This window comes from Tiliqua scincoides, chromosome 4 (genome assembly GCF_035046505.1).
Source record: "Tiliqua scincoides isolate rTilSci1 chromosome 4, rTilSci1.hap2, whole genome shotgun sequence".
In the NCBI taxonomy this organism is placed as follows: domain Eukaryota; kingdom Metazoa; phylum Chordata; class Lepidosauria; order Squamata; family Scincidae; genus Tiliqua; species Tiliqua scincoides.
In genome coordinates this window covers 111,245,844-111,256,001 of record NC_089824.1, presented here as the reverse complement: position 1 = coordinate 111,256,001, position 10,158 = coordinate 111,245,844, and the positions used below count along the sequence as shown (strand labels likewise).

General features: G+C 42.4%; 1 protein-coding gene across 6 annotated transcripts in view; it reads right to left on the bottom strand.

Annotated features, from left to right (window-relative positions):
• Positions 1–10,158, bottom strand: part of RABGAP1L (RAB GTPase activating protein 1 like) — a 231,946-nt gene that overhangs the window by 20,764 nt on the left and 201,024 nt on the right. For all 6 annotated transcript variants that reach the window (XM_066624190.1, XM_066624188.1, XM_066624187.1 and 3 more), the window contains one exon: positions 20–112. In XM_066624190.1, coding sequence (XP_066480287.1) covers positions 20–112 — 93 coding nt within the window. The remainder of the gene's footprint in view (positions 1–19; positions 113–10,158) is intronic.

The following is a 10,158-nucleotide window of genomic DNA, read 5'->3' as shown; positions in this document are numbered from 1 at the left end:
ATACTTTGCAAGCCATTACCTTGTATCTATCCAAAGGGTCTTCTTGTTGCAGCTGATGCTCTCGCATCATTTGATACTCTTTCTCATATTTCTTCAACTTCTTCGTGGGCACCTATAGGGGGATTGAAAAAACAATGCTAGTAACATTAAGAGAAACACTGGGAAGAACAGAACCCTGCACCAACGGATACTGAAATAACAGAAAGCTGTTGACACCCCCCACTGAAGGCCAGCAAATTAGCAAATCACATATGCAAAAGCTTGCCAATATACTGAATTTCAGGCAAGCCTAGACTGAAACTGTATTAGGGTCTCCATGCCATGGGATGGCATGGTATTGCTCCCATGCCACAGTAGGATTCAGCAGTACCCCTTGGAACAGAAATGAAAGACAATTGGAAAACCACAGGCAGGTTCTGTCACACAGTGATGTTGCTGCAGTTTTATCTTCACCCAAAAACTGCCTCCTACCTGAGTGGCATGGAGTAACAAATCTCCCATGCCAACATCCCCTTTAATGCCTAGTGCCTATCTGCCTCTTCTGAGAAGACAGTGAGAGCGGGTGAGGGAGGAACCTCTACTGGGCAGTCTCTACAGTGTATTAATTTTAGTCCCATATAAGGAGTTAAAAAAACAACTTGAACAGACATAACAGAGTATTATTCAGTAAGTTAAGATCTTGGGTTTGCTGCCATAGGAACACAGAAAGCCATCTCATACCATTGTTTCATTATTGTTGAAACTGACTTGTAATAGGTTCCAGAGTTTCAGGAAAAAATTTTTTTGTCCAACTCAAAGATGTCAGGGAATCAACCTGGAACCTTCCACATGCAAAGCAGGTCATCTACCACTGAGCTACAGGCTGTCCTGGAGGGGCTCATGGGCAAATGCAAGCTGTACACTCAGAAGACTGATGACTATTTATAATTTCCTGTATGGGGATATCTGCTGCCATTGCTCACTCAGGGTTGTGGACATATTCTGGAGATGGACAGGCAAAAGCAGCTGCATAGCTGACCTGTGTGCCGCCCTAGGGTATGCCGGTCATCCTGCCACTCCCTCCACCCCCACCATCCTAGAAGTAATTGTGATAATGTGATGATGTCACCTTAATTACTTCCGGAACGTTGGGAGCCAGGCTAGCTGCTCCTACTGAAGTGACTGGCCTGGCTCCAAACAACCATGCTGAGAATGACTAAAACCTGCCTGCCTCCAATTGCTCAGCTTTTGCCAGCCTCACTCTGAGTGGTTTGGCTGCAAGCAGAGGGGCAGAAACCTGGTGGCTGCAGCAGGGGCGGTATTGCTACCCCACATAGAATACCACCCGGGGTCACAGCATCCCTCTGACACCCCCCCCCCCAGCTACACAACCAGGCAAGAGTGAGACTATATGCAGATATACTGGGGTCAGGCTGGCTGAAGTAGCCTAGTACCCAGAGAAAGAATTGTGTAATTTCTCCCATTGCTGTTGCTCAGACTGAGGAAATCAGCAGACTTCAGAATCTTTAAACTTCTCAGAGGTATCAGATTGGCTTTTCAGCAGGACCAAACATTCCAGGCCCAGAAGTTTATTTGCTGTTAAGTGAGACTCCTGCCTGGCACTGTCTACACTTCCTCCACTCCAGCCAACCAGCAGTCCTAGTGGGTGCAGATAGTAGCGAGCGAGTGCCTGATCGGTAGTACTCCTGGTTCCAGCCCCAAGGAACTCAACAGTCGTTCTGTACAACATATATTGAGGTCTTTTATATGAAGTCCAAAAATACAGGTTGAGTCTCTTTATTTGAGAGGCTTCTGTTCCCAGAACTCAGGTGGATAGCAAAAATCGCATTAAAGCAAATCCATTTAAAAAACAATGTCCTTTTGTTCAGCTATTTAAAAACAGCCTTGGCTGATCTTTTGTAATGCACACAGAGGCAATCAGTCTCTCTAGACCAGGGGTCTCCAAACTTTTTGGCCGAAGGGCTACAGGTGTCAAGGGCCAGAAAAAAAATGAAATAGGAAATTTAAATAAATACATTAGAGATGGAACTTAGATGAATGACTGAAATGAATGAATGGGCTCAAATGTCCAGGATTTCTTCAAGCACCCAACACAGCCCAAGAAATAAAGCACTCACACTTAAATGGACCCCCATTCCCCCACCCCACAAGCACAACTCTGGTTGTGTTTGCTCAGCTGGGCCAGAGGCTCTCAGGGGATCAGAGACTGGCTGCAGGCTGTATAGAGGCTCTCCATGGGCTGCATCTGGCCCCCGGGCCAGGGTTTGGAGACCCCTGCTCTAAACACTTAGAAAGCCTTCACTCCAAGGAAGCGACCCCTCCCTTCCCCAGAAGCACAGTGCAGGGAAAGAATGGAGGAAGTGATAATTACTTGCATTCTTTCATGTGCTCAAGGGGAAGGGAGGGTCTCTTGCCTGGGAGTGAAGCTGTTCTAAGTGCCTGGAGAGACTGATTGCTGGATTGTCAGCTGGCTACCCTCTCTCGCATTAGCAAGGCTATTGTTAAACAACTTTTTCCCTTTAATTTAAAGGACTCTCATCACACTTCAATAAAACTGCAGGAAAAAAAATCCGTGGATAATTAGGTTATACCTGTAGTGTCAACAATTGCTCTTGGGGAAAGGGGCTGAAAAGGCAGTCAATCTTGTGATATGATTCTAAGACATTACCTGTTTTCTCCAACTACTGTAAGGATCCAGATTTGAAATAATGTTTCACTTTCATAAAAAGTAGGTAACAGTTAAATGCTAATCAAAGAGCAAAAACCTTCATTCCCTAACCAGCCAAGATCACATTATGCCAGCATTTGTCGTGTCCTAATGCTTCAAATTTCCTGGCAAAACATTTCAAATTGAAGTATTTTTCATATGATCAGTCATCTGAGAGGAAAAAGAAATTGTTTTGCCATAAAGCAAAATGTTTTCCTCTGTTTTATACTGTACTTGGCTTTGAAACCTCCTAGCTTATGCTTAAAACTCAGATTTTGCAGCATGAAACCATGCCTTCTGTTGCCTCTGCACTGTGCTGATGTGATGTGATTCTCAGTTCATTTGAGCTCAGGGACACAGCAGGTTTCTAGCATGGGAAGTTGCTAGGATACCTTTCTACCAGTGTCTATCTTTACCACTGCCCTTCCACCACCAGAGCAAGAAGACAAGAGGAAATACAGGGAAAGAAGTATGAACTGATAAGGAAATCACTGCCATTAAAACAAACAAAGGCAAATCGTCCCAAGATGAGGAATGCATGGGTGCCCTAGAAACATCAAAGATGGCTATTCAGGAAAAAGTAGCAAGTAAAAATCATACATGAACGGCTATATTCCCAAGATGAGGAATGCATGGGTACACTAGAAACATCAAAGATGGCTATTCAGGAAAAAGTAGCAAGTAAAAATCATACATGAACGGCTATAAACACTTTCCTTTTTAAAACCTTGCTGGATAATAGTTAAAGACACAATTAAAAATACATGGACTTAATTGTACTGCATGGATATAGATTAGAGATTGTATAGTATATGCACTGTATACATTCATACCTCAAACATGAGTGCATGTACGATCACCAGCCTATATCTGTGATCTAACACCAAGTTTATTTCCAACAGATGCAGGAAAGAATTTGCAGCATTCTCTCATCTTTTCTGAAACAGGCAAACTGATGTTCCATTCTGTTTGTTCATATTTTCTACAATTAATATTCCAATTGTAATAAATCAAAAATAATGGGAGAACATTTTTTTCACATACACACCAGGTTTCAAATTATCTTTCCATTATACAAAGCTTAGCTCATATTCTATAAAATTGCTCACTCAGGATTGGGTTAACAGAAACTAATTATGATTGTACAATGCACATTGAAAAAAGAAAAACTTTTAATAAAGGACTGTTACCATAAGTTAACCTACTAGCAAAATACATTAATTAAATTTGAGTAAAAGAAAGATAGTACACCTCCATTCAGATGCTTAGTAAATACATTGAAAGTGGGAATGTAAGTCTCTGATTTCTAAAAATGCTCTTATGGTTTTTGGATGCCTCTATTGTCCTCACTGAAATAGTAATGTAGCTAACATATTGCAGACACCTTGTCACAGAGAATTAGGCAGAAAGCTACACAAACAATTACTATGTTTAAGGGAGAGGAAAAACCCAGAGTGAAATTCTGGTGGTAGACAATAGACCCATTCATCCCTTTTATTAAGCTACAAGAAATCTAATCTGGAGAAGTAATGTACTAGCCCTGACACAGCAGAATAATTTATTCTAGGAGAGCTGCTTAATCTTAAGCACAAGTTCCCCTGAGGAAAGAAAGGGCAAGTCCAATGCAATTTCAGAACACCAGCCATGCTGAGGCCATTTCATAAATCTAAGCAGTAGCTTTTTAATGTTTGGATGCAGGAATGACACAAATCAGACCCAAAAAGTTCCTGCACTGAAACACTACCCAAGAAGAGTGAGAAAGGCAGGACAACATTTGACTGGAGAGGAATCAAATCACTGGAGCTGACCTCATGCCAATATAACAGGACAGCCCTGGAAGAAGTTATGGGGAAATGGCTTCCATACTGCCACAGTAATATATGTATTGTCCATTAACTCATTTCTGCCTGGCCCACAGGTATACATTCGGTCCCTATTGTATATATATATATATATGCGCAATGTTGAGCAGAAATTAATATTGAAATTACTACACAGGATATGAATTAGGGCTGCAACAGCTAAACAGTTTAATTGATAGAAGCATTGGTAGAAAAACTGTCTCAATATTTTTTCTTGTCAGTTTGGAGGGGGGGACTTCGATTGTTTTTTGGGACCTGTGTTTTTTGTTTTGGGGCCTGTGGGGCCTGTGTGGGGCCTGCTCAAGATAGTTTGGGAAACACTGATATAGCTAAATGCAACCATAAAAGAATTTCATCCTGTCCATTAACACAAGTATAGTATTTAGAAAATATCTAGCCAGACAAGGTTTTTGGGAAATGCATCTAACAAATATCTGTTACTAATCTGTGCCTTATTCTCTTCAAAATATTCAGCTCTGCTGCTGGTAATATGCTTGTTCGTAATGCCAGAAGCATGCTAAACAGTGAAAGGTTAGAAAGCTGACCCTAAGGTTAGAAGGCTGACTTTGTTTCTGCCTTAAGCATGCCTAATATCTGTTCCTGGTACCACAGATGTTCTGTTTCAGACATGCCACTCCATTGCTTCTTTACATCATACTGAACTAAGCCAGCAGTTCTCAAACTGGTGGGTTGTGACCCACCAGTTCATGAAAAGGGTCCCCCGTCCCTTTAAGGGGAAAGGGCAGCAATGCAATCCCCAGGATTATGTTGCTAAAGGGGAGATGCTTTAACTTACGATGCTTGCACGTTATGGCAATGCAGAGACCTGTCCTGCTGACGGAAAGGCCTGCACCAGCCTCTTGATACCAGTTGGAGGCCAGTGCCCACTGGAACAGGTAGGCGCTCTGCTGGGCAGTGGAGGGGAGGGGTAAGGCAGAACTATGACAAGGGGAGGTGTTACGGGGCAGAGGTAGGGGTGGTGGAGGAGGCCTCAGCAATATCCTATCTCCCCTCCTGAATCTGAAAGCCTGACATGGGGTAGTAGATCCGAGTAGCCCCTTAGAGGCTGCTTAGGCTTTCCCTGGGGTAAGGAGACAAAGGTTCTCTTACTGTGAGAGGATCTCCGGCAACCACAATTTCCATGCTGGGTGTGGGAAAGGTTGCACCAACCCCACTGCATGGGAATTTGGTAAGGATTGGGCTGTGAGTCTCTTCTCACAGGTTCACACTGTGTACAAAGAGGAGAACTGAAGAAGGTGATTAGCAAGTCTGCCATTGTTTTCACATTAGATTACTGTTCTAAAAGTTCTTGGAGCTCCAGCAACTGAAGTGGGTGAAACTATTATACAAAAAACAATTAGATTGTGAGCCCTTTTGGGACAGGGAGCCATTTAGTTATTTGATTTTTCTCTGTAAACCACTTTGTGAACTTTTAGTTGAAAAGCGGTATATAAATACTGTTGATTGATTGATTGAACAAGGCAATTTGCAAGTGAATCTTAGGGACTGCACTTCAGGACAAAGTTGGGCCCTCCCAATAGGCAGCAGACACAGGCATGCCATGGTTTCCGTGGGGGTTCTGTTCCAGAACCCCCTGTGGTTAGCTGAAACTGTGGATACTGGGGATGCCCCCCACCCTCCAGAGGGCCCAGAGGGTCTTCAGAGCCCCACAGAGGCCACCATATAAACCCACCATCAAAGTACAACAGGCTCGGCAATCAGCTAAGGATGCAAGAGATCCTCTCTCTATGGCAGGAGTATATGAGGTCCCATACAGTTGTATGGGACAAGTATACGTTGGCATCCACATGAGAAGTATAAAAATAAAGATAGCAGAACATGAGAGATACTGCCGGTCACAACAAGCTGAAAAATAGGCCATTGCAGAGCATGTTGTTGAGACTGGGCACAGAATGGATTTTAAACAAACACAATATGAACATGCTTCCCAAATTAGTAGGTGAAACGTTACGTGATAACAGCTTTGCCTGCGGCCTATCAGCCTGAACACTGTTTATTTCAAAGTTTCAGAATGGCTGTTTAGACTGAAAAAACTTTTTTTTGTAACACCGGAAGTGACATTTTCATGCCTTTAAAAGGCATAAAAGGAGGATCGGGGAAGCCCCAGAGGCTTCACTCCAAGTCTTCACTTCAGAGCCTGCTGGGGGTGTGGGGCCCCTACATCTGCCAATAAGCTAATCTGCAGATACGAGATTCATGGATACACCCCCCCCCCCGTATTTCTTGAGCTCAAAAATGCCAGTTTATTTTTTCTGTCTCAGTATCAGAGTATACACTGTACTCTCCCGATACAGGGAGGGTCATAAAGTGTTGTTTTTTTCTTAAGTGAAGTTGGCATTTGAGAGATGAATATCTCCATCAAGCTACAAGAACTATCACGAAGTGGAACTGCAATGGAACCAGGGTGAGGACTGTATCTGCACAACATAACAACTAAGGAGTAATAATAGCACTAACACTGTAATTAGTAACCAGGGTACGAAAGACACTGAAAGCACATTTGATTGTTTTTCCACTGGAAAATGACTTCAGACATCTTTTTCAGCCTACTTCTTTCCCAACAAAGTACTTCAAACTATTGTCATATTTATCTGAGATCAACAGTTAAACAGAACTTACTTACTATACAAAATATAATAGACAGCTATTACAGCTCACAACTCCTTGTGTTTTTCAAGTCTTTTCATAAATGTTATTCTGAACCCACAAAATTACTTTAAACAGTTTAAATTAAAAAGTGAATCAGGAATGTCTAACTGCATTTATACATAGCCCTAAAAACTGGAAGTAGTGTACCTAGAAGGATTTGGCTACTTCTGCTTGCCATTCCCTAGTTCAGATCTGGAACTGCCTTTCAAATAAATCTTAACTGCACTATAAATAAAGTACTAAAGAATTTTACACATGAATAAAAGATGTTATGCACTTAAGGGCGTAATCCTAACTCGGACTTGCCATAAAGCACGTTTGCGCCTCCATGGGAGGAAGCCGCATTGGCACATCCAGATGCACCTCCGCAGCAGCTTCCTCACAGCCACTTGTGTTGGTGCGCCTGCACCAACACAAACGGCAAAGGTAGACATGTGGGGCGTGGAGGAGGCGGGAGGGAGGCATTTCTGGGTGGGGAGGGAGCGGGTGATGGGCAGCCCTGGGGGAGGGCACGTGGGGAGCCGGAGGAAGGGCTGGGATCTGGCAGTTATGCCAGATCACAACCCTTGTCCCCGGGAAGAACGGAATGGCTTCGAGCCGCTCCACTCTCCTCAGACTTGCACTACCTCCAGAGGTGGTGCAGGTTCGAGGAGACCCATTGGGGCCAGCAGCCCTTACCCAGGGGTAAGGGGAAAAGTTTCCCCTTGCCTCTGGCTGAGCCTCTGCTGCCAACGAACCTGTGTTGGATGCAGCACAAGCTTCCTGGCTTGCTTGCTCCAGCGCAGGTTTGGATTGCACCCTTAGCGTACATACCATAATTTCAGATTAAAATATTTTTCATCCTTCACTGTAGAACAACAGATGACCCAGGAACAAAAATGAATGAATTCACTATACAGTATTATCTGTGGTGCACAGAACTCTTCACTCCGTTTGTAATGCCTGTGTAAACTATGTGTAAAATGGAACTGGCCTGGCACTGAAGATGTTTATAGCTTTACCATTACAACCCCTGTAACCTGCACATCCTCTGGCAATATTTAACTTTGATGCCGGGCTTGGATAGAACAATGGACCAGGCAGAAAACCTTGTTGGGGTCAAGCCTGTCCACCTGATGGTGGCCAATGGAGGTCCAAGGGGCTGGGTTGAGGTTTCCTGTTGCTTGAATAGTGACAAAGTAGGTGAGATCTTGTTCCCCTAACCATCTACAAAGGGAGAAATCGGATTGAGAGTTGCTGGGAGTTGCACTTGTTCTAGCACTTGCAGTGTTAAACTGCATGCAGCCAGCACTCTCCTTAGGACCAGGAGGTGAATAATGGGAATGCAAGAAAGCACGTAATTGTAGACAAGGAAAAGCCTAGCAAATATCCTGATTTGCTTTAGGATTTTATTTCAATTTGCCTCCAATTTCAAGTGTGACTTTTGACTTTGAACCTTTTTTTTTTTTTAACCTTTAAAAAAAATTGCTATTTGTGATCTGGATGCAAGATACTCACCTTTTATTTTATTTCCTAACAGATGCCTAATGTGCTCCCAAGTTAAAGCAATTACAATAAACAGTTAATGCGTTGACACTTATTTTGAAGCATTTTCCTAGATGGACTTAACATCGCACTGAAGAGCTAGAGTGGCATATGTGGTCATCTCATTTTTTTTTCTTGCAGCAACCATGTAAGATGGTTAGATCAAGACAGTGATTAGCCAGAGATCTGATGTGCTCCAGCACCTTTTCCTTCACTTCAAAGTAGCCATGAGAAGCCATGTGCATGTACAATAATATCCCTTAAGTAGCACCAACAGCTTCTCAATGTTCTGTCAGATCTAACAGAAGCTACAATATTGTAGCTTTAATTGTGGAACTTTAATTGTGTAATAAAAAAACAAGGGTATACATTTCTCTTCAGTAATCAGAATACTGACTGGGTATTTGATGAAAATTATCCAATTAGTTTTAATTTTAAAAAGCTCTGAGAAATATATTAACCAAGCAAGCTATGGGAAGAACAACAAGAAAATGCAGGTTACAAAAAGCCTGAAGTGAGATCTGTGAGCTCCAAACATTATCCCATCCTCTTCACTTCAGACTTTCCCATGTGTTCCTAATATCTTGTATTATATCTTTGGGGTGGATTTTAATTGTAGTATGTTTTGTTGGGAGCTAATTTTGATTGAGGTGAGGGAATAAATATAAATATAGATTATGAAAAGCTAAACTGAAATACCATCAAATACCAACAGATACATGGCTGTGTAACATGAGAACTATGCTAAAGATACAATCATGCATGTAACAGAGGTATTAGCATAGCTTTGCACAAATCAGTAAGAAACATGTTCTAGAGCAGTGTTTCTCAAACTGTAGGTCGGGACCCACTAGGTGGGCCGCAAGTCGATTTCAGGTGGGTCCCCATTTATTTCAATATTTTATTTTTAATATATTAGACTTTTTGCTACCATGGCATGTGACTGCATTGGGCAAATGTTACAGATCTGTATTTTTAACAGGCTACTCTGTATATACTTTTAACAATGATAGTAAAAGGGATTTACTCCTTGGTAAATGTGGATAGGATTGCAACCTAAGATTGTTCAAACTCTTCCTGCTTGATGACATCACTTCCGGTCATGACATAACTTCTGGTGGGTCCTGACAGATTCTCATTCTAAAAAGTGGGTCCCGGTGCTAAAAGTCTGAGAACCACTGATCTAGAGTCATATCTTCCTTCAGCCATTGAGGAACAGCGGTTGGTTGTTAGGTAAAATGCTCTCAGTCTATTGCCGTTGTTGCAAGACCCCCACAATAGCCTTTGATTTGTCTCCTTAAGCTCTTTGGGGGTGGAGGAGAAAACAAATGTGATAGATAAATTAAAATGCTGCTGTCTACAATACTGAGTATCCATACACATCCCCAAATTTCA